General features: G+C 37.3%; 1 protein-coding gene across 4 annotated transcripts in view; it reads left to right on the top strand.

Moving 5' to 3' along the window:
• The window catches only part of LOC488248 (cytidine monophosphate-N-acetylneuraminic acid hydroxylase), a 143,875-nt gene that overhangs the window by 35,770 nt on the left and 83,584 nt on the right, over positions 1 to 24,521 (top strand). Inside the window, exon 1 of one of the 4 annotated variants that reach the window (XM_038584300.1) lies at positions 1,937 to 2,185. The exons of the other annotated variants lie outside the window; for them this stretch is intronic. Coding sequence (XP_038440228.1) covers positions 2,175 to 2,185 — 11 coding nt within the window. The 5' untranslated portion in view covers positions 1,937 to 2,174. Of the gene's footprint in view, positions 1 to 1,936; positions 2,186 to 24,521 lie in introns of those variants that run through there. 4 annotated transcript variants of the gene reach the window in all.

Raw genomic sequence — 24,521 nt, 5'->3', positions numbered from 1 at the left:
AAATATATGATATGTTATAGAATCAGGAAAGGAAGAATTTGAGAGACTTTCTCGATTTGGGAAGGAGAAGACCACCCTCAGGGCCAGGTATTACCTAGAAGAGTTGCCTTACATATAAATCCTTTCTTCATTTATCATATTAACTGATATTTCCCCAACCAGCACAGATTAAAACCGTCTTGCTCCTTGACTGATGATGTGCTATTGAGTCATCCCCTTTGTGCCATTGTAAACATCCTGGTGGATACACATCCCAAGTCATGTACCCTGTGCTCCAAAAGTTTACAATCTTACAGAGAGACACAGCTAACATAAATAACATATTTAGAGAATTTAGTATTACTCATTCTTCCTCAAGTGCCATTTGTGAGGCGCAGAATTCTCCAGGAATTCAGGAGAAAGAAAAGTCAGTTAGAAATGGAGTGAGGGGGCTTCGGGTGGCTCAGTCAGTTAAGCATCTGTCTTTGGCTCTGGTCATGATCTCGGGGTCCTGCTCACCAGGGAGCCTGCTTCTCCCTCATCTCTGCCCACCCCTCCATGCTCTCTCTCTCTGTCAAATAAATAAATAAAATCTTAAAAAAAAAAAGAAATGAAGTGAGTAATTTCAGTGAAGGAAGAAGGACTTAAGGTGAATGTTTTTATTTTTTTATTTTATTTATTTATTTATTTATTTATTTATTTAAATTTATTTTTTATTGGTGTTCAATTTACTAACATACAGAATAACCCCCAGTGCCCGTCACCCATTCACTCCCACCCCCCGCCCTCCTCCCCTTCTACCACCCCTAGTTCGTTTCCCAGAGTTAGCAGTCTTTACGTTCTGTCTCCCTTTCTGATATTTCCCACACATTTCTTCTCCCTTCCCTTATATTCCCTTTCACTATTATTTATATTCCCCAAATGAATGAGAACATATAATGTTCATATAATGAGAACATTATATGTTCAGTCGGTCCTTCTCTGACTGACTTACTTCACTCAGCATAATACCCTCCAGTTCCATCCACGTTGAAGCAAATGGTGGGAAGGTGAATGTTTTTAAAACTGGTGGGCAGACCAACTCTCTGATAGTCCTTTATTATTTATATTGTACTGGTTTATTTATTTTTAAAAGATTTTATTTATTTATTCATGGGAGACACACAAAGAGAGAGAGAGAGAGGCAGAGACACAGGCAGAGGGAGAAGCAGGCTTCCTGTAAGAAGCCCTATGTGGGACTTGGTCCCGGATTCCGGGATCACGCCCTGAGCTGAAGGCAGATGCTCAACCACTCAGCCACCCAGGCGTCCCATATTGTACCTGTTTAAAGAACCATGGAAGACCTACTTGCAAGAGCTAGAATAGTGACCAGCCAAGAGACAGAGGATTTGTCAAACAGGGGGAAATAAACCGTAAAGGGCATCCCAGACTTGCCAGGAGATCTGGATTTTGATCTAACTGAACTGACACTGTTGTGGGCTCCAGGAGCTTGGAAGACAGAAGCACAGTCAGGAGCGTAGGAGTCAGGGAGGAACAGGTGCCAGAACTACACTCTACACCATGATGGAAAACAGTTTACAGGTAGCCTTTCTTCTCGAATAAAGGTGTTATTCTTACTGCATGGAAACAAAACAGTATATGTATGTGTATGTGACCGGCTGATTTAGTTTCAGGATAGTACAAGAAGCTCGAGAGTTTATTAATAATTCCTCCTTGATGCTTTCTCTTCTCTCACCCCATTCATGTGCCAGTGCACATACCTCCCCCACATCCCCATACCCAGCCACCCCACACAACCCCCCCCACACATCCCCACACCCAGCCACCCCCCCTCCACCCTTCCCTCTGCCCACACACACCTCCTTATACTCTGTGCTGGCAGAGAATTAGAAGTTTACCTAAACTCACCGTCACTTGCTAGGCTCTAAGGGGTGGAGCTATGTGGATAAAGGTTGGCTAATAACTGAAATTCTCACCAGGTTTTCAGTAGCCTCACTTAACTGCTGTGCTCTCATAATTGCTTTTGAAAAGGTTTTCTGGCTTCAAAGAAATCAAATCAAATTTACCAAGCGAATTGAAATCTCCAGGCTGCCGTCCTTCTAGAAGCTCTAAACACTTAAAAGAAGGTTTCAGTTTCCTTCTGTTTATATTTTCTTAAGAGCTGTTTTGTGCAGTTTGGCCTCTTCTTTCCTGGAATGGAACAAAGGTATTGTTTTAAAGTTTTTTCCCTATAAAATTTGGGATTGATATTTTTGGTAGCTTGTGTTCATTGCTTCTGATGAAAAGATTCAAGAACTGAAAGCTGTTGGTGGAGGATGGGATAGAGTTGATGATATGAAGATGATTTGGGAATATATACAGTATGTGACATCTTTGGAGCATCTGACTCATGACTCAGCCAGTTATTGGGGTTTGGGGTTGCTCCGCACCCTGCTTGTCCTGATGGTCTACATGCCACAGCCCTCTCTTTTCTCCCCTCTGTCCACTTCACCCAGCCCTTCACTGGTGGCATCTCCTTTTCTGCAGATTTCCACTATTTTTGTCTCTGGCTTCCAGCAGATCTTCTTGTTTTGGGAATTTGCTTCTGTCAGTACATTGCCTCCTGCTTTGCTTAGGGCTTGGAAATCTTTAGGACCACGAGAAATAGTAAAGGGTTAGGGCTGAAAGGGCCTGAGGGGTTCAAGCCCTGGACGGTTTGGAGTTAAGGGGTGTTCTAGAGTCCAAGGTACTCAGAATTCAGAAGTGCAGTCAGCCTGAAACGTCCTCGGAGTAAAATGCTGATTCCTTTAGGAGAGGAATAAGGTTTTGTGGGCTGCGTTGGGCTTAATCCTTGTTTGCAACCTGTTTCTGTGGTAGAAATGTCAGTTGCAGTACAAACAAATTTTTAGACTGCTGCCTAGTCATGTAGGGGATACTGTCTGTAGGATATTATATTTTAAAATGTCCGTGTACTATTTAGGTACATGCTAGTTCTTGAGTAAACATGAAGCTATTCTAAAGATATTCTAGGAATGGTTGCATATTTGAATTCTAGGTCCATAAACAAGGTTTTGTGAGAATTGCCATTGTCACCCATTAAATGCAATGTTCATTTCTTTTTTCAACAAATACTCATCGGAATCCTTATGTGTGTAAGCCCTTGGAGGTGCAGTGGTGAACTTAAACACACACACATTTCCTTCCTTGTGTGGCTTTCAGGTTTTTTTTTTTTTTAGCGGAAACAGATAATTAACCAATCTCATAATTCAAGGTTAGACTAAAAGCTTAATGAGTCCTATAAAAGAAAAGTACATGGTCCTATGAGACTGTATAATAGCAGGATTTGACCTTCTCTGGGGAGTTGGGGAAGGCTTCCCAGTAGGCATGATGATTGAACTGAGATCTAAAGGGTAGAAGAGTTAAGTCTGTGAAGAAGGCGTCACAGCAGCATATTCTGGGTTTGGGGTTATTCTTTGAGGAAATGAAAAAGGCCATGTGTTGTTAGGAGAAATAGCGTACATAAAGAGCTGGAGGAAGTGATTAGGGGTCACTGTGTGTCACCTCTCAGGCTGCGTTAGGTATTTTGCTCTTTTAGAAGCAATAGCAGAATATTGGTGCCTATTTGAGAGGAGGGAGAAGTATTGATAGGATGAGATGATCCTGAAATTTCCATCTGAAATGTTATTCTGGCCATAGTAGAAAGAACAAGTTAGAGAGTGAGAGCAGAGTGACCAGTTATGGGACTACGACAATGGTTCAGAAGGGAGAGAGGATGGTAGTTTGGATAAGGTAGAAGAGGAGGGTGGTTGTGAAGTACACCTACTGGGTAAAAAGGACTGACTTGATTTGAATATGGGATGGTGAGAGGAAGTGAGGTGTCAGCTAACAGGGGTCATGGTAGACGTATGGAGGTTTGGGGATGGATGAGATGGGCTGAGTTGAATTTTGGATGTGCTCAGTTTCAGATGTCTTTAAGACATCCTTGAAGGATATGCCCAACAGGCAGTTCACTGTACAGAAATGGTTTTGTGGCTCTAGTCTGCTCATATATGTGTTTGAGGCATTTGTGTTCTGGAACCATGGGGATGGATGAAATCTCTTAGGGAGAAACCGTGAAAAGATGTAAAACAGAGCCTTAAGGAACCAGAACATTGAATGACCAGGCAGAGGAAGGATGAGTCTACAGTGGAAACAGAAATGACAGCCAGAAATGTAGGACAAAATCTGATGAGCTGTTAGGTGTGCATAAATGGCAATCATGAGGAGTATGTCTGACTGTAAAGGAGAGGAGAGGGAGAACTACCTGGAGAGTATGTGGGGCTGAGACATATTTTTGTTTTGTTTTGTTTTGCAATGGGAGAGATTTGGAAAGTTTAAAAGTCCATTTAATGTTGTATGATTCTATGTACATCTGACGTGCAAAATGGCATCCAGGCAGGGTAGAAAACAAATCAGTGGTTTGCCAGAAGATAGGCACATTGGGGGTGCCATATAGAGGGCAGTCCTTGGGAGTTCCACCAAGCAAGGTCCTTGATGGTGATAGAAGAGTTATATATCTTGATTGTGTGGTTGCTACACAAGTCTATACATGGAATAAAATTTCACAGAAGCCGTACACACACACATATGCAAATGGGTACACGTATGAGCTTGTGACTTCGGGTTAAAGCTTGCACCCAGCAGTATTGCAACAATGTCAGTTTCCTGGTTTTGATATTGTAAACGGTCATGCAGTGGCAAGATGTCATGAGCAAGAGAGGCTAATTGAAGGATACAGAAGGCTTGTGATGATTTTTGCAAATTTCTGAGTCCATTTCAAAATCAATTTTATTTTTATTTCAAACTTTATTTCAAACTAAAAAGCTGTAAAGCATCGATGATAGAGAATGTGCAGTTTACAGTGGAAAGGTGTCCTGGAGGAACGTCTTTTTCCTCTTTTTCTTATGAAGTTTGTCCGTTAGGTGCCCTAATTATTATTTTCGCCATTATTACTCATGCATAAGACAGGAAGCACTTATCATTAAAATGCAACCTAAACCCGCTCCAGTTCTGGCCACTAGAAGACAATGCAGAGGTAATTTAGGGAACTTAAAGAGGAAAACATGTTGGTGGTCCACCTTATGCATTGCATTTGCATTTCCATGAAAATTTTAGGATCAGCTTGTCAGTTTCTGATTTTTGGTTAGGAGTTGCATTAAGCCTGTAGATCAATTTAGGGAGAATTTCTATCTTAACAATTTTAAGTTTTCTGATCCATGAACATGGGATGTCTCTATTTAGAATTTTTCTTCCCTTCAATGTTTTGTAGTTTCCAGTTTACGAGTCTTGCATTTCTTTTGAATTTATTCCTAAATGTTTTATTATTTTTGATGGTATTCTGAATGGGATTATTTTCATAATTTCTTTTTTGAATGGTTTATTGCCAGCATATAGAAACACAATTAATTTTTGTTGTTAATCTTACACCTGTACCTTTGGTAAACTTGTCCATTAACTCTGGAAAATTTTTAGTAAATCACTTAGGATTTTCTCTACATAAAATCATGTTGTCTGCATGTAATTTTACTTTTCCTTTCCAGTCTTTTTTTTTTATTTAAAAGAATAGTTTTATTGGCGTTCAATTTGCCAACATATAGAATGACACCCAGTGCTCATCCCATCAAGTGCCCACCTCAGTGCCTGTCACCCAGTCACCCCCATCCCCCGCCCACCTCCTCTTCCACCACCCCTAGTTCATTTCCCAGAGTTAGGAGTCTTTCATGTTCTGTCTCCCTTTCTGATATTTCCCACTCATTTTTTCTCCTTTCCCCTTTATTCCCTTTCACTATTTTTTATATTCCCCAAATGAATGAGACCATATAATGCCCTTTCCAGTCTTGATGGCTTGTATTTATTTATATTTTTCACTTAATTTGCCTGAGTAGAACCTCCAGTATAATGTTGAATAGAAGTGGCCAGAGAAGACATTCTTGTCTTGTTCCTGATCTTAGGGGAGAGCATCCAGTCTTTTATCATTAAGTATAATGTTAGCTGTGGATTTTTTAAAAGATTTTATTTATTTATTCATGAGAGACACACAGAGAGAGGCACAGACACAGGTAGAGGGAGAAGCAGTCTCCACACAGGGAGCCTGATGTGGGACTCATCCTGGGTCTCCAGGACTACACCCTGGGCTGAAGGCGGTGCTTAACCGCTGAGCCACCTGGGCTGCCCAGCTGTGGGTTTTTTATAGATCAGATTGAAGAAATTCCCATATGTTCTTAATTGTTTGTTTGTTTTTTTAATTGCGAAGAGATGTTGGATTTTTGTCAAATGTTCTTTCTGTATGTTTTGAGATGATCATGTGGTTTTTAATCTCTTTATCAATATGGTATATTATTAATTGACTTTTAGTATTAAATTAATCTTATACGCCTATGACAAATCCAAGTTGGTCTGGAAGGATTGATATTAATTTTTCTCTAAATGTTCAGTAGAATTCATCAGTGAAGCCATCTGGAACTGAGATTTTCTTGTGAAAATATTAATTTTAATTACCAATTCGATTTCTTAGCCTGTCATAGGCTTATTCAGATTTTTTATTTCTTCATAAGACAGTTTTGGCAATTCATGTTCCTTCAGTAATTTTTCCACTTCACTTCTATTATCTTATTTGTTGACATATAGTTGTTTAAAATATTAGCTTACAGACCTTTTTTTTAATAAAATAATTTTTATTGGTGTTCAATTTACCAACATACAGAATAACACCCAGTGCTCATCCCGTCAAGTGTCCCCCTTAGTGCCTGTTACCCACTCACCCCCACCCCCGGCCCTCCTCCCCTTCCACCACCCCCAGTTCGTTTCCCAGAGTTAAGAGTCTTTATGTTCTGTCTCCCTTTCTGATATTTCCCACACATTTCTTCTCCCTTCCCCTATATTCCCTTTCACTATTATTTATATTCCCCTAATGAATGAGAACATATAATGTTTGTCCTTCTCCAATTGGCTTACTTCACTCAGCATAATACCCTCCAGTTCCATCCACGTCGAAGCAAATGGTGGGTATTTGTCATTTCTAATGGCTGAGTAATATTCCATTGTATACATAAACCACATCTTCTTTATCCATTCATCTTTCGATGGACACCGAGGCTCCTTCCACAGTTTGGCTATTGTGGACATTGCTGCTAGAAACATCGGGGTGCAGGTGTCCCGGCGTTTCATTGCATCTGAATCTTTGGGGTAAATCCCCAGCAGTGCAATTGCTGGGTCGTAGGGCAGGTCTATTTTTAACTGTTTGAGGAACCTCCACAGAGTTTTCCATAGTGGCTGCACCAGTTGACATTCCCACTAACAGTGTAAGAGGGTTCCCTTTTCTCCACATCCTCTCCAACATTTGTGGTTTCCTGCCTTGTTAATTTTCCCCATTCTCACTGGTGTGAGGTGGTATCTCATCGTGGTTTTGATTTGTATTTCCCTGATGGCAAGTGATGCAGAGCATTTTCTCTATGTCTTCCTCTGTGAGAGTTCTCTTCATGTCCTTTGCCCATTTCATGATTGGATTGCTTGTGTCTACGGCCATACCACCCTGAACGCGCCCGATCTCGTCTGATCTCGGAAGCTAAGCAGGGTCGGGCCTGGTTAGTACTTGGATGGCAGACCTTTTTTTTTTTTTTTTTTTTTTTAAAGATTTGTTTATTTGTTTTTAGAGAGAGGGAAGGGGCAGAACGAGAGGAAGAGAGAGAATCTCAAGCAGACTTCCCACTGAATGCAGAGCTGGACATGGGACTTGATCTTATGACCCTGAGATCATGACCTGAGCTGAAATCAAGAGTCAGATGCTCAATTGACTGAGCTACCCAGGGGCCGCTACCTTATAGTCCTTTTAATATTTGTAGGATTGATGATAGTGTCTACTTTTACATTCCTGGTTTTCCTTTTTTTTTTTTTTTAGTGATTTTATTTATTTATTCATAGAGACACAGAGAGAGAGAGAGAGACGCAGAGGCACAGGCAGAGGGAGAAGCAAGCTCCATGCAGGGAGCCTGATGTGGGACTCGATCCAGGGTCCCCAGGATCAAACCCCGGGCTGCAGGCGGCGCTAAACCGCTGCGCCACCGGGGCTGCCCATTCCTGGTTTTCCTAATACATGTTTTCTCTTTTTCTCTTGATCAGACTCCCCAGAGGTTTGTTAATTTGCTGTTCTTCTCAAAGAACCATCTTTTGTTTTCATTGATTTCTCTAGTGTTTTTGTGTTCTGCTTCATTGATTGCTACCATAATTGTTATTATTTTCTCTCTTCTCCTTGCCTTGGGTTTAGCGTTCCTTTTCCTAGATTGAAAATTGAAGGTTTTGATTATTGATTTAAGATTTCCTCTTTTCTAATGCAGCCATTTAAAGCAATAACTTTCCCTTTCTATTTTGCTTTAGCTACATAGCATGATGTGTGTTTCTTTCTGATTATAATTCTCTCCCCATCAAAGATATGTACTACTCTTGCTTTAATAGCATTTTTCTCATTTTCCTAAATATACATTAGTTGCCTTTTTGGGAAAATTATTTGAATGAAATTACATTGAATATTTGTGTAAAAGTGTGTGTGTGTGTGTGTGTGTGTGTGTAACCTGTCCCTTCACACTGGTGTATATTTTTACAACTAGTCTTAATTGGTTCATGTACACTTTGTCTCATATTCCATGGCATGGTATTCCACCATTATAATTTATTTACATAATATATAAATACTTAATTTATCATGTTATTATTGACAAACATTTGTATTGTTTCCAACTTGAAGCTAATATGAATAATGGTGTGATATACATCCTTGTATATGTAACTTGGAGAACATATGCACAGTTCTCTAGTGTTGAGACTTAGTTAAAAGTGGGACTGCTAAATTATGATGTAAGGGTATTTTCTATTTTATTAGAGAATGCCACACTATTTTCCATTGTGATTGAACCATTAGTGATATATGAGAGTTTCCATTACTCCCTGTAAACACTTGGTATTTTCAGTTGTTTTAATTTTAGTCTTCTGGTGAGTGTAGTGGTATGTTAGTGTGGTTTTAATTTTCATTTCCGCAATTACTAGGTTGAGCCCTCTTTTTATGTTTGAATATTCTCTTGTGAAGTGCTTGTCCATTTATCTTGTATTTGTAGTCTTATTATTGATTTGTAGAAGTTCTTATATATTCTGCATAGAAGGCTTTTGTTATATGGGTATTGCGTATATACCATTTGGGAATTTGTCTTTTCATTCTCTTATCAGTGCCTTTGGATGAGCATGTTATTCTTTTCAGGTAGTCTGACATAACAATAATGTTCTTTTTGGGTGGTGATTTTTGGTGTTTTGTTGGGAAAAAAGTCCACCCTACGCCAAGATTACAAAGATATTTTCCTATATTATCTTTCAAAAACTTTATTATTTGCCTTTTTTCCCTAAGATTTTATTTTTAAGTAATCTCTACACCCAACATAGGGCTTGAGCTCACAACCTCAAGATCAAGAGTCACATGCTGTACTGACTGAGCCAGCCAGGTACCCTTCCTTTTTTTTAAAGTCACATTTATGCAATGATTGGACTGTTACACTTAGCAAGCAACAACATGTGTCAAAAGAAAAAAATCTGGGATGCCTTGGTGTCTCATTGGTTGAGTGTCTACCTTTGGCTCAGGATGTGATCCTAGATTCTGGGGTCAAGTCCCATATCAGGTCCTCTGCGGGGAGCCTGCTTCTCCCTCTGCCTGTGTCTCTGACTCTCTGTGTCTCGAATGAATAAATGAATGAATGAATGAATGAATCTCTAAAAGAAAATAGAAAAAATCTACATTAAAAGCTTTTGTTGGAATATTTTACTGTTTCCACAGAACAGAAACTAAAATAACCTATTCTATAACTTGTCACAGATACAGTTCTTGAGGTTTTTGCCCTTACCCATGAGTAGTGTAAAATTTTTTAAGTTTTTAATTTCCAGTTAGTTACCATACAGTGTAATATTAGTTTCAGGTGTATAGTTTAGGGACTCAACATTTCCATTCAACACCAGTACTCAACAGAAGTGCACTCCTTCATCCCCATCACCTGTTTCCCCTATCCCCCTCTTCCCACCTCCCCTCTGGTGACCATCAGTGTGTTCTCTGTACTGTTTCTGGGTTTGTCTCTCTCCCTTTTTTACTCTATGCCTATTTGTTTTGTTTCTTAAATTCCACACATGAGTGAAATCTTATGGTATTGGTATTTCTCTGACTAATTTATTTCATTTAACTCAACAATGTGGATGGAGCTAATCCATGTCTTTGTAGCCACTGGGCCCTGCCACCACTGTGCTTGGCTTCTAAGTTCACGAACCTATAGCTTCCCTGGCACCTCTCAAGCTTCTGCTAAGCTTTGTTTCCTCTTGAACAATATGGAATAAAGTTGTTAATCTAAACAAAAACAAAGTAAGACTCAAGGCGACAATCCATTGGCAAGTTTTGTTTCCCACAAATTTTACTGACCTGAATACTACTATCCACAATTTTACTGTTATTTATATTGTAAATGTATTTAGAGTGCAATATATTTATATGCACTATAAATATGTACAATATAAATATGTTGCACTGCTCAGCTAGGTTAGGGTTACTGGGTTCATTATCAATTAAAAAATTAACTCAGAACATAAAAAAGGTATTTACTTACATTGTTAGCCTTTTAAATATAGATCTTTAATCTGCCTGGAACTGATTTTTGTCGATGTTCTAGGCAGGAGGCCAATTAATTTTTTCAATATGGACTCCAGGTTATCCCAGCAACACATATGGAAATGTTTATCCTTCCCCTACTGATTTACAGTGTCACTTTTCAAGTGTTACTGTGTATGTGTGCTTGTTTCCAGCCCTCTTTCACTGATGTATTTTATTTATCCTTGAGATAGTGATATCACACTATCTTAATAATTATAACTTTGCAATAAATCAAGATATTTGGTAGGACAAGTCTTCCCTTATCTTATTCTTCTTCAAGAATGATTTATCTCTTCTTTGGTCTTTTGTATTTCCAAATAAATTTTAGAATAAGTTTTTATGATGTAAATAAAAATAAAAGTTTTTATGATGAAAAAACTTTCTGGGAATTTGGTTTGGATTATATTATGTCTATGAATTAATTTGGAGTGAATTGACATCTTTATGATAATTGAGCTTCCAATCAGTGAACAAAATAAAACTCTCCACTTACAGATCTACTTAATGTCTCTCAATAGAATTTTATAATTTTCTCCATAGATTTCATCACATCTTTTGTTAGATTTATTCCTAGATACTTTGTTTTATGCAATTGTAAGTTTTATCTTTAAATTTTTTTCTTTTTTTCCTTGCTGCTCTGAGAATAAATTGACTTTTATTTTATTTTAAAAAATATTTTATTTATTTATTCCGGGGGTGGGGAGAGAGAGAGACAAAGAGAGAAGCAGGCTCCATGCAGGGAGCCTGACGTGGGACTCGATCCGAGGTCTCCAGAATCACGCCCTAGGCTGAAGGCGGTGCTAAACCGCTAAGCCACCAGGGCTGCCCTAAACTGACTTTTATTTATTTATTTATTTATTTATTTATTTATTTATGATAGGCAGAGAGAGAGAGAGGAAGAGGCAGAGACACAGGAGGAGGGAGAAGCAGGCTCCACGCCGGGAGCCGGATGCGGGACTCGATCCCGGGTCTCCAGGATTGCACCCTGGGCCAAAGGCAGGCGCCAAACCGCTGAGCCACCCAGGGATCCCCTAAATTGACTTTTAAAATGATTATATATCCAGAGACTCTGCTTAATTCTCATAGATTCTTATAATTTATCTGGGTGTTCTTTTGAATGTTTTATGTATGCAATCTATCTTTAAATCATGAAAACTTTTTCTTTTTTTCCGACTACTATATTTTTATCTTTTTTCCTTTTTTAAAAAAGATTTTTTTAATTTATTTATTTGAGAGAGAGAGAGAGAGCATGAGGAAGAGGGAGGAATAGAGGGAGAGAGAGGGAGACTTACCACTGAGCAGGGAGCCCGATGCAATGCGGGGCTTGGCTTGATCCCACGACTTCCGGATCATGACCTGAGCAGAAGGCAGACACTTAACTGACTGAGCCACCCAGGCGCCCCTTTTGTCTCTTTTTCTTGCCTCAATGTCCTGGGATGGTCTAGTACAATGTTGAATAAAAGTGGTAATTGGAGGCATCCTTGTCTTATTTACAGTATCAAAGGAAAGTATTCAGTGTTTCATCATTGTGAATATTTGCTGTAGGTTTTGTTTTGGTTTGTTTTGGTTGGTTTGGTTTACAGATGTTTTTTCTCAAATAAGGAATTTCCCTATTTTACCATGAGTTTTTGTCATGAATGGATAAAATTTTCTTAAACTGTTGTGTCTATTGAGATGATTATATGATTTTTTTTCTCATTGGCTCTGTTTTGTGGGCAGGTCTCTTAATTTTTTAAATATGAAATTAATCCTGCATTTCTGGAATGAAGCCTAGTTGGTTACAATGCTTTATCTTTTTTGGATATTGCTGATCTGGGTTTGTGCATATTTTTATTAGAACTATGCATCCATGTTCATGAGTAAAATTGGCTTGTAAAATTTTTTTCTCATACTGTCTCAAAGATTAAAGTAGCCTTGAGGTGCCTGACTGGCTGATTCAATAAAATATACAATTCTTGATTTTGGAGTTGTGAGCTCAAGCCCCATGTTGGGTGTGGAGATTACCTTACTATATTTCTAATGTCTGTATAATTTTCATTCCTAATATTGACATTTGTATTTTTCCCTTAGTTTTCTTAACAATTACATTAGAAATTTCTCAATTTTATTACTCTTATCAAAGACTAATCACTTGCCATCAGGGAAATACAAATCAAAACCACAATGAGATACCACCTCACACCAGTGAGAATGGGGAACATTAACAAGGCAGGAAACCACCAATGTTGGAGAGGATGCGGAGAAAAGGGAACCCTCTTACACTGTTGGTGGGAATGTGAAATGGTGCAGCCACTATGGAAAACTGTGTGGAGGTTCCTCAAAGAGTTAAAAATAGACCTGCCCTACGACCCAGCAATTGCACTGTTGGGGATTTACCCCAAAGATACAGATGCAATGAAACGCCGGGACACCTGCACCCCGATGTTTCTAGCAGCAATGTCCACAATAGCCAAACTGTGGAAGGAGCCTCGGTGTCCATCGAAAGATGAATGGATAAAGAAAATGTGCTTTATGTATACAATGGAATATTACTCAGCCATTAGAAACGACAAATACCCACCATTTGCTTCGACGTGGATGGAACTGGAGGGTATTATGCTGAGTGATAAGTCAATCCGGGAAGGACAAACAGTGTATGTTCTCATTCATTAGGGGAATATAAATAATAGTGAAAGGGAATATAAGGGAAGGGAGAAGAAATGTGTGGGAAATATCAGAAAGGGAGACAGAACATAAAGACTCCTAACTGTGGGAAATGAACTAGGGGTGGTGGAAGGGGAGGAGGGCGGGGGGTGGGGGTGAATGGGTGACGGGCACTGAAGGGGGCACTTGAGGGGATGAGCACTGGGTGTTATTCTGTATGTTGGCAAAGTGAACACCAATAAAAATAAATTTATTATAAAAAATAATACATGTAGAGTTTCTATTTTTTTAAGTATTTTTTTTATTTTTTTGTATTTATTTATGATAGTCACAGAGAGAGAGAGAGAGGGGCAGAGACATAGGCAGAGGGAGAAGCAGGCTCCATGCACTGGGAGCCCGATGTGGGATTCGATCCTGGGTCTCCAGAATCGCGCCCTGGGCCAAAGGCAGGCGCCAAACCGCTGCGCCACCCAGGGATCCCTAGAGTTTCTATTTTATTAATATTTGTTCTTGTATTCTTTCTACTTTCTTTGGATTATTTTATTGCTCTTTAATGTTCTTGAGTTGGATGCTTAGCTCATTATTTTTAGCATTTTTAAAATATTCATATCTAAGGCTAAATATTTCTCTCTAAGCACTGCTTACCTTCATACTACACATTTTGATATGTGAGTTCTCATAACATTCAATGTGAAATATTAGTTTCCATTGTAATTTATTCTTGACCCAAACCTATAGATTGTATACATTCTTTTTTGATTTCTAACTTAATTACATTGGAGTCAGATAATATGTTCTTTATGATTTCAGTACCTTGAAACTTGGTAAAATTTGCTTTATGGCCAAGTATACATGGTCAAATTTTATAAATATTTTATGTGTTCTTAAAAAGAATGTGCATTCTGTGGGTGTTGGGCAGATGACTTTATAGATAGTTATGCATATATAGTGTAGTTTGTTATTTGCATGGTTCAAATCTTTGATGTTATTACTATTTTGTCTGTTATTGTCATTTATTGTTTTATCTTTACATTCTTGTAAAAAGGCTGTTACTTTTGTAAAAATACTCTCCTCATGGGTTTATGTTGATGATTGGTGAGATTCTGATAAAATAAGGCTTGGAAAACCATAAAGTTCTGTGTGAATGTAGGGTAGGTACACTCTAATAGACAAATGAAGGAACTTGTTTTTTTTTAAGTTCATAAAATGATAATAGGAACACTGGCTCTGTATAATAGATTGAACTGAGACTCCCATTTTTTTAAATAATAAATTTATTTTTATTGGTGTTCAATTTACCAACATACAGAATAACACCCAGTGCTCATCCCGTCAAATGCCCCCCTCAGTGCCCAGCACCCATTCACCCCCACCTCCCGCCCTCCTCCCCTTCCATCACCCCTAGTTCGTTTCCCAGAGAGACTCCCATTTTTACAGAAACTGTCAACTCTTGGCAATTTCATAACATTCAGCACAACACTTTGAAAACAAAAAGATGTCTTATACAATTGTCATAATAAAAATGGTACATTTTATATGTTTAGCTGATTACATGAGTATTTTATTCTGTTCCCAAAGCATCAGGCTTTAACAGCAGGAAGGAAGAAAAATATGGCTTATTGTGACCAGAAAGTGTGGTTTGCTTCCTTACAACATTCATCTCGGAACTCCGTCTCACAATTTCTACTTTCCTTCTCCCTCTCCCCACTTTCTATGTATGTCTTGTTTCTGTTTTCCTAGAATCCCTGTAAGTAGCTCACTCTTCTCTCTCTCTCTCTCTCTCTTTTTTTTTATTTAGATTAACAAAAGTTGCCTAGCAATGCTCTAAGTGCTTCTTTTAAAGATTGTGGTGAAATACATATAACATGAAATACACCATCATAACTATTTTTAAGTGTATAGTGCAGTGGCATCAACAAATACGTTCACATTGTTGTGCACCCATCAATACCATCCATCTCCAAAACTTTTTCATCCTGCAAAACTGAAACTATACCACTAATCAATAACTCTCTATTCTCTCTCCCCCCCAGCCCTGGAAGCCACCATTCCTCTTTCTGTCTCTGAATTTAACTATTCTTGGTAATTCATATAAATGGCATCATGCAGCACTAAGTGCTCTTCTGCTGTTTCATGTAATCCTCCCAATAAGCCAGGGGAGAAGGATTATCCTTTACAAAATTGTTTGAATTAAAGTATAGTTGACACACAGTGCTTTTTTAAAAAGATTTTATTTATTTATTCATGATAGATACAGAGAGAGAGACAGAGACATAGGCAGAAGGAGAAGCAGGCTTCCTGCAGGGAGCTGGATGCAGAACTTGATCCCAGAACCTGGGGATCACGATCTGAGCGGAAGGCAGATACTCAACCACTGAGCCACCCAGGCACCCTGACACACAATGTTAACACTAGTTTCAGGCATACAACATAGTGATTCATCATCTCTGTGTTTATGCTATGCTCACGACACATTTGGCTTCCATCCGTGACTACTGCAATGCCATTGCCTATATTCCTGATGCTGTACCCGTTATTACTGTGACTTAACTCATCCATGATTGGAAGCGTGTCTCTCTCCTTCCGTCTCACCCATTTTGCCCGTTGCCTTCCCAACCTCTTTCCTCTGGCAACCATCAGTTTGTTCTCTATATTTATGGGTTTGTTTTTGCTTTTATTTGTTTGTTGTGTTTTTAAGATACCAAGTGAAATCATATGGTGTTTGTCTTTCTTTGACTTATTTTACTTAGCATAATTCCCTCTAGGACTATCATGCTGTCACAAATGACAAGATCTTATTCTTTTTTATGGCTAAGTAATATTCCACTGTGTATGTGTGTGTGTGTGTGTGTGTGTTTATCTATTTATCTATCAGTGGACACTTTGGTTACTTCCATATTGTCCCTATTGTAAATAATGCTGTAATAATCACAAGGGTGCATATATTTTGAAAAGTAGTGTTTTCATTTTCTTTGGATAAATACCCATTAGTAGAATTTCTGGATTGGATGGTACTGCTATTTTTAATTTCCTATTTTCCACAGTGGCTGCACCAATTTACATTTCCACCAACAGTGCATGAGTGTTCCTTTTTTTCATATCCTCCCCAACACTTGTTATTTCTTGCCTTTTTGATAGTAACCATTCTGACAGGTGTAAGGGGGTAGCTCACTGTGTTTTTTATTTGCATTTCCCTGATGATGGGTGATGTTGAGCATCTTTTCATGTGTCTGTTGGCCATCTGTGTACATCTTCTTCGGAAAAATTTCTCTTTAGGTTCTCTGCCCATTTTCAAATTAAACTGGGGTTTCTTTGGGTGTTGAGTTGTATAGTTCTTTAACTTATATACTTATAAGTATATAGGTTATATACTTAACATATATACTTATATGTATAAGTTCTTTACATATTTTGGATATATCATTTACAGATATGTTCCCCTATTCAATAGGTTTCATTTTGATTTGGTTAGTGGCTTCCTTTGCTGTACAAAAGCTTGTTTTGCAGTCCCAATAGCTTATTTTTGCCTTTGTTCTCTTGCCTGAGAAGACATATCTGGAAAAATGTTGCGAAGGCCAGTATCAAAGAGATTACTGCCTATGTTTTCTTCTAGGTCACTCTTCTATTTTGAAGTACTTTATTCTTTGCCTCATTTATCAGACCATATTTTTAAACATTGAATTTTATGTTTTTTTTGGTTTTATTAAATAACTATTACAAATTTTAAAACAAAGTAACTTAATTTTTATTTTTTAATATACTTTATTGTTTGGAAAAGTTTTATATTTACAGAAAATTTGAGAGGCTAGTAAATAGTTTTCATATATAGTACACACAGTTTCTTTTTTTTTCTACACACAGTTTCTAATACTAACATTTACACTAGCATGATGTGTTTGTTATAATTAATGAACCAGTGTTGATACATTATTGATAAAGTTCCTAGTTTATTTGTATCTCCTTAGTTTTACCTAAGGCCTTTCTTTGTCCCAGGCTCACATCTAAGATACCACATTACATTTAATCATCATGTCTTCTTGGGCACCTCTTGACTAGCACAGTTTCTAAGGCTTTCCTTATTTTTGATGATCTTGGTAATTTCAAAAAATACTAATCAAATATTTTATAGGACATTTCTTTATTGGAATTTGTCTGATGTTTTTTTCTCAACATTAGGCTAAGGTTATGGGTTTTGGGGAAGAATATTAAAGGTAAAATGCCATTTCATTACATCACATCAAGGCTACATAGTCACATAATTTATCACTGTTGATATTGACCTTGAGCATCTGAATGAGGTAGTGTTTGTCACATTTCTCTACTCTTAAGTTACTCTCTCTTTCCCATGAAGTACTCTTTGAAAAATTACTATGTGTAGCCCACATCCATATAACTGTTTGTGGGTTTTGGTTTTGGTTTTATAGTTTTGGGTGTATACACGTGTTTGCACTTTCTTATTCTCTGGCCCTACAAGATGTGCTAGGTTCATCTTATGTATTTCCTTTCCTAGTCTGAGAAGCAACCATTTCTCTCTAAGGAGCCCTGGTTTTCTTTATTGGAGAATAATATTAGACACCAAGATCTGGCTGCCAAGTGTACTTGTTGCCCTGGGATACTGTTGCTTCTTGGCCCTCTTAGCTGACTGAGCCAGGACATAAATATGTGTATACTAATTAGTGTATACACACATATCATCCAGATTTTTCTATGTGTATCCATTAGTATCTACAGTAAGCTGAACATGAGTTCATACTGATGTCTCCAATTCTATCCATTACCACCCAATCATTCTAGCTTCTTCTTTGTGCTTATCTGTAGATTCCTACTCTAACAGGGATAAACCCAGCCCTCTCTCTTGGCACTCACTTATTTAATTGTGCAATTGCACTATATATAGAGAGAAGCATCACAATTGGTTTTTTTTTTTTAGATTTTATGTATTTATTCATGAGAGACGGGGGGGGGGGGCAGAGACACGGGCTGAGAGAGAAGCAAGCAGGCTCCATGCAGGGAGCCGGATGTGGGACTCCATCCCAGGTCTCCAGGATCACGCCTTGGGCTGAAGGCAGCGCTAACCGCTGAGCCACCCGGGCTGCCCTAAGCATCACAACTGTTAGCCCTCTCCCCTATGCAAAACAATATCATCAACTAGAGTGTAACAGTTTTGTGCTGCTCCTTTTGCCTTTAGGCTTACAGACTGTTCATTTCCAAAAGTATTTGGCCAGTACCTTTCCCCCTCTCCCACTTGAGTTAGATTGTTACATTTCTAACAAATTCTCCTGTCAGTCTGCGTTCTTTCCTAGGATCCCTCCACCTTCTAGATGATTTTTTTAAAATTTGCCTGCATTGAGGGTCACTCTGTTCTATAGAGTTGTGTGGGTTTTGACAAATGTGTAATGTCATTCCACTGTTACAGTATCATATAGAATGATTTCACCACCCTAAAACTCTGCTGTGCTTCATCTATTTGATCCTCACCTCACTCCCTGAACCTCTGGGAATCACTGATCTTTTTACTATCTCTATAGTTTTGTCTTTTCCAGAATGCCATGTACTTAGAATCACATAGTATGTAGACTAATCAGACTGGATTACTCACTTAGTAATATGCATTTAAGGTTCAGCCATGTCTTTTTTTGGATTGATAGCTCTTTTTTCTTCACGTGGACTTTATATTTTAGAGAGGTTTTAGATTCATGGCAAAGTTGTGCAGAAAGTACACAGTTTCCATACATATCCTCGCCTCACACATACACAGCCTCCCTGCACCAGAGGGGCACTTTTGTTACAGTTGATGAACCTACATTGACACATCATTATCGCCCCAAATCTATAGTTTACATTAGTGTTCCTCTTGGGTGGTGTTGTGTCAGTTTGTGTAAATTCTGTGGGTTTGGATAAATATATAATGACATGTGTCTACCATTATATCATACAGAATAGTTTCATTCACTTCTGTGCTCTGTGTATTCATTTGTCCCTCACCCCTAAACCCTGGGAACCATAGTCTCTTTCGTTTTACCTTTTCCTAGAATGTCATATAGTTGGAATTATACCACATATAGGCATTTCATATTGTCTTTTTTTCATTTAGGAATATGCATTTTAAGTTTTCCCTATGTCCTTCTGTGGCTTGATAGCACATTTATTTCTAGCACTGAGTAATATTCCATTTCCTGGCTGGACCACAGTTTATTTGCCTAATCACCTGATGAAGCACATCTTGGTTTCTTCCATATTTTGACAGCAGTGAATAAAGCTTTATAAACATCCCTGTGCAGGATTTCGTGTGGACATAAGTTTCCAACTCATTTGGGTAAATGCCAAGGAGTATGATTTACTGGATTGTAAGAGTATGTTTAGTTGTTTTTGTTTTGTTTTCAAATTTTATTTATTTATTTATTTTAGAAAGAGAGTGCAAAAATGAGCGAGGGGTAGGGGGCAAAGGGAGAGGGAGAGAGAGAATCTCAAGCAGACTCCATGCTGAGCGTGAAGCCCAACGTGGGTCTCAATCTCACAACCCTGACTAAGATCATGACCTGAGCTAAAACCAAGAGTGGGATGGTTAAACCAACTGAGCCATCCAGACATGCTGAATGCGTTTAGTTTTGTAAGAAACCACCAGACTGTTTTCCAAAGTGCTGTACCATTTTGTATTCCAACCAGAAATGAATTAATATTCTTGTTGCTCCACATCCTCGCCAACATTTGATATTTTCAGTGTTCTGGGTTTGGGTCATTCTAATAGGTATGTAATGGTATCTCATTGTTATTTTAACTTGCATTTCCCTAATGACATTTGATGTTGAGTGTCTTTTCATATGATTATTTGCCTCCGATATGTTTTTTGTGAGGTGTTTCGTTAGATCTTTGGCCCATTTTTTGAGCCAATTGCATGTTTTCTTATTGTTGAGCTTTAAGAATTCTTTATATATTTTAGATGATAGTCTTCTATTGGATATATTTTTTGCAAATATTTTCTCCCAGTCTATAGCTTGTGTTCCCATTCTCTTGATGGCGTCTTTCACAGAATAGAAGTTTTTGCTTTTAATGAAGTGCAGCTTATCAATAATTCTTTCATGGATGAAGTCTTAAGTGCTATATCTAAAAAGTCATGACTCAAGGTCATCTAGATTTTCTATGTAAGCTCCTAGGAATTTTATAGTTTTGCATTTTGCATTTACATATCTGAGCCATTTCGAATTGATTTTTGCAAAAGTATATATATATGGTTTAGGTTTATTCTTTTGGATGTGGATGTCCATTTGTACCAGCACCATTTGTGGAATAGATTCTTTACTTCATTGCATGGCCTTTGCTCCTTTGTCAAAGATCAGTTGGCTATATTTGCGAAGGTCTATTTTTTGGCTGTCTACTCTGATTCCATTGACCTGTTTGTCTATTCTTTTGCAACTCTGTCTTGATTTATAGATTTGTAGCTTTAGAGTAAGTGTTGAAGTCTGGTAGTTTCAAACTTCTGACTTCATTCTTCTCCTTGAACATTTTATTGGTTATTCTGAGTCTTTTACTTCTTCATGTAAATTTTAGAATCAGTTTGTTGATATCCACAAAATAACTGAAAGTGTTTTGATTCTCTAGATCAAGCTGGGAAGAATTGACATCTTGACAATATTATCTTCCCATCTGTGAACAGGAAATCTTTCATTTATTTAGTTCTCTGTTTTTTTATCAGAGCTTTATAGTGTTTTTATATAGAGCTGATGTATATTTTGTTAGATTTATACCTGAGTATTTCAATTTTTTTAGGTTTTAATGTAAACAGTATTGTGTTTTTTATTTCAAACTCTCCTTGTTTATTGTTGATATATAGGGAAGTTATTGATTTTTGTATATTAACCTTGGATCTTGTAATCTTGCTGAAATTGCTTTAGTTTTAAGATTTTTCTTCTCGGGATCCCTGGGTGGCACAGCGGTTTGGCGCCTGCCTTTGGCCCGGGGCGCGATCCTGGAGACCCGGGATCGAATCCCACGTCGGGCTTCCTGCATGGAGCCTGCTTCTCCCTCTGCCTGTGTCTCTGCCTCTCTGTCTCTCTCTGTGTAACTATCATGAATAAATAAATAAAATCTTTAAAAAAAAAAGAGTTTTCTTCTCATTGTTGATTCTCAGATTTTCTCCATAGACAATCATGTCATCTACAAACAAAAGTGGTTTTATTTCTCCTTTCACAATCTATATATTTTTATTTCCTTTCCTTGTCTTATTGTCTTCACCAGGACTTCCAGCACAATGTTGAAAAGAAGTAGTAAAAAGGAACATTTTTGCTTTGTTTCTGATCTTAGTAGTAAAGCTTCTAGTTTCTCACCATTAAGTTTGGTGTGAGCTTTGCTTTTTTTCTGACGATGTTGTTTATCAAGTTGAAGAAGTTTCCCTCTACTCCTAGCTTGTTGAGTTTTTATCATGAAGGGTATCAGATTTTGTCAAATGCTTTTTCTTTCTTTTTTTTTTAAGAATGAATGAATGAATGGATGAATTTAGAGAGAATGTGAGCGAGCAGAAGCAGGGGAAGGGCAGAGAGAGAGAGAGAGAGAGAGAGAGAGATCATCTCGAGCAGACTCCACACTGAGTGTGGAGCCCGATGTGGGTCTCAATCCCAGGACCCTGAGATCAAGACGTAAGTGGAAATCAAGAGTGGGATGCTTAACCAACTGAGCCACCAAGGTGCCCCAAAGGCTTTTTATCTATATGTATTGATATGATCACGTGATTTTTCTTCTTTAGGTGGTTGACATGATGGATTTTTGAATGTTGAACCAGCTTTGCATTACCTGGAATAAATCCTACCTGTTTGTGATGTATAACTCTTTTTACATATTGTTGAATTCAATTTGCTATTATTTTACTAAGGGTATTTGCATCTGTGTTCATTGGAGATACTGCTCCATAGTTTTCTTGGATGTCTTTGTCTAGTTTTGATATTAGTATAATTAATGATAGGCTCATAGAATGAATTAAGAAGTATTCTCTCTGCCTTTACATTCTGAGTGAAATTGTACAGAATTGGTATAATTCTTTCCTTATATGTTTTTGGTAGATTTCACCAGTAAACTCATCTGATCCTGATGCTTTTTTGTTTTGGAAGGTTATTTGTTATTGACTCAATCTGTTTAGGGACATCTACCTATTGAAATTGTTTCTTGTGTGAGTTTTGGCAGATTGTTTTTCAAGGCATTAGTCTGTTTCACCTAGCTTATCAAATTTGTGAGCATAGAATTGTTCTTAGTATTCATTTATTTTCATTTTATTGTCCATGGGATCTGTAGTGTTGTTCCTTTTGCAATTTCTGATATAAGTAATTTGTGTTTTGTCTCTTTTCTTAGTTAATTTGACTAGAAACTTACCAATTTGATTGATCCATTCAAAGAACCAGTGTTTGGTTTTGGTAATTTTTTAAAAAGATTCTCTTTTTTCCAATTTCATTGATTTCTGCTCTAATTTTTATAATTTCTTTTGTCTGCTTACTTAGGATTTAATTTGCACTTCTTTTTCTAGTTTCCTGAGTTGGAAACTTATATTATTAATTTTGGTTATTTCTTTTCTCATATATGCATTCAACACCATAAATTTCTCCATAAACACCTTCACTGCATTTCACAAGTTTTGATAACTTGTATTTTCATTTTCATTTAGTTTAAAATATGAGAATTTTTTTTTGAGATTTCTTCTTTGACACATGCATTGTTTTGAGCGTTGTTGTTTTATCATTGAGCGTTTGGTGATTTTCCAGCTATCTTTTTGTTACTGACTTCTGGTTTAATTCTCTTGTGCTCTTAGAGAATAAATTGTATGAATTCTATTCCTTTGGATTTATTAAAGGTCTGTTATATGGCCCCAAATGTGGTCTATATTAGTGAATGTTCCATGAAAACTTGAAAAGAGTGTGTACTCTGCTGTTATTGGATGAAGCAGGCTATAGATGTCAGTTATATCTAGGTGGTTGATGGTGCTGTTGAGTTCAGCTATATCCTTATTGATTTTGTGCTGGCTAGATCTGTCCATTTCTGAGAGAGGGATTTTGAAGTCTCCAACTGTAAAAGTAAACTTAGATATTTCTCCTTTGCCATTCTATCAGTTTTTGCTTCTTGTATTTTGGTTCTCTGTTGCTAGGTACATACATATTAAGGATTATTATGTCTTCTTTCAATATTGACCCTTTATTATGTCATACCCTTCTTTGTTCCTTATAACTTTACCTGCCCTAAAGTCTGCTATATTATAAATTAACATAGCTACTCCTACTTTCTTTTTATTAGAGTTAGCATGATATATCTTTCTCCATTACTTTACTTTTAATGTATATGCATCTTTATACATCTTTATCAAACAAGCTTCCAGTTATGGAATGAGGAAGTCCCAGGAATAAAAGGTACAGCATAGGGAATATAGGGAGTGGTATTGTAATAGCTTTTTATGGTGACAGATGGTAGCTATACTTATGGTGAGCATATATAACATATAAACTTGTTGAATCACTATGTTGTATACTTGAAACAAATGTAACATTGTGTGTTAACTATACTCAAATTTTTTTAAAAAGTGTGTTTCTTGTAAACAGTCTATAGGTGGGTCCCCTTTTCATTGGTATATTTAGACCTTTGATGCTTAAAGTATTTATTGATATAGTTGAATTAGTAACTACCATATTTGTTCCTCTTTTCTATTCTTTGCTTTTGTTATTTGTTTCTATCTTTTTCTTCCACTTTTTTTCCTTTTTGTGGTCTTAATTGAGCTTTCTATACGATTCCATTTTCTCTCCTTTCTTAGCATGTCAATTATAGTATTCTAAAAACTTCTTTAATGGTTTCCCTAGAGCTGCAATATTTGTTTACAGATCATCCAAGTCCACTTTCAAATAACACTATAACACTTCACAAGTAGTAAAGATATCTTGCAATAACAAAGTATTTCTACTTCCTCCCTTCCCTTGTATCCTTGTCATTAATTTCAGTTATATATAAGCTAAAATGGCTGAATACATTGTTTCTATTATTATTTTGAACAAAATATTATCTGTTATATCAACTAAGAAAAAGATTTTATTTGACTTTGACTTACTCCTTTTTTATTTTTCCTTCACTTTTGAAGAATAATTTTGCAGGATAATACTGATTGGGGGGCCTTTTTCTTTCAACACTTTAAATATTTCACACTACTATTTTCTTGTTTGCACAATTTCCAAGAATTAGTATG

This window comes from Canis lupus, chromosome 35, assembly GCF_011100685.1.
Source record: "Canis lupus familiaris isolate Mischka breed German Shepherd chromosome 35, alternate assembly UU_Cfam_GSD_1.0, whole genome shotgun sequence".
NCBI classification, from domain to species: Eukaryota; Metazoa; Chordata; class Mammalia; order Carnivora; family Canidae; genus Canis; species Canis lupus.
This window is presented reverse-complemented; position numbering and strand designations above follow the sequence as displayed.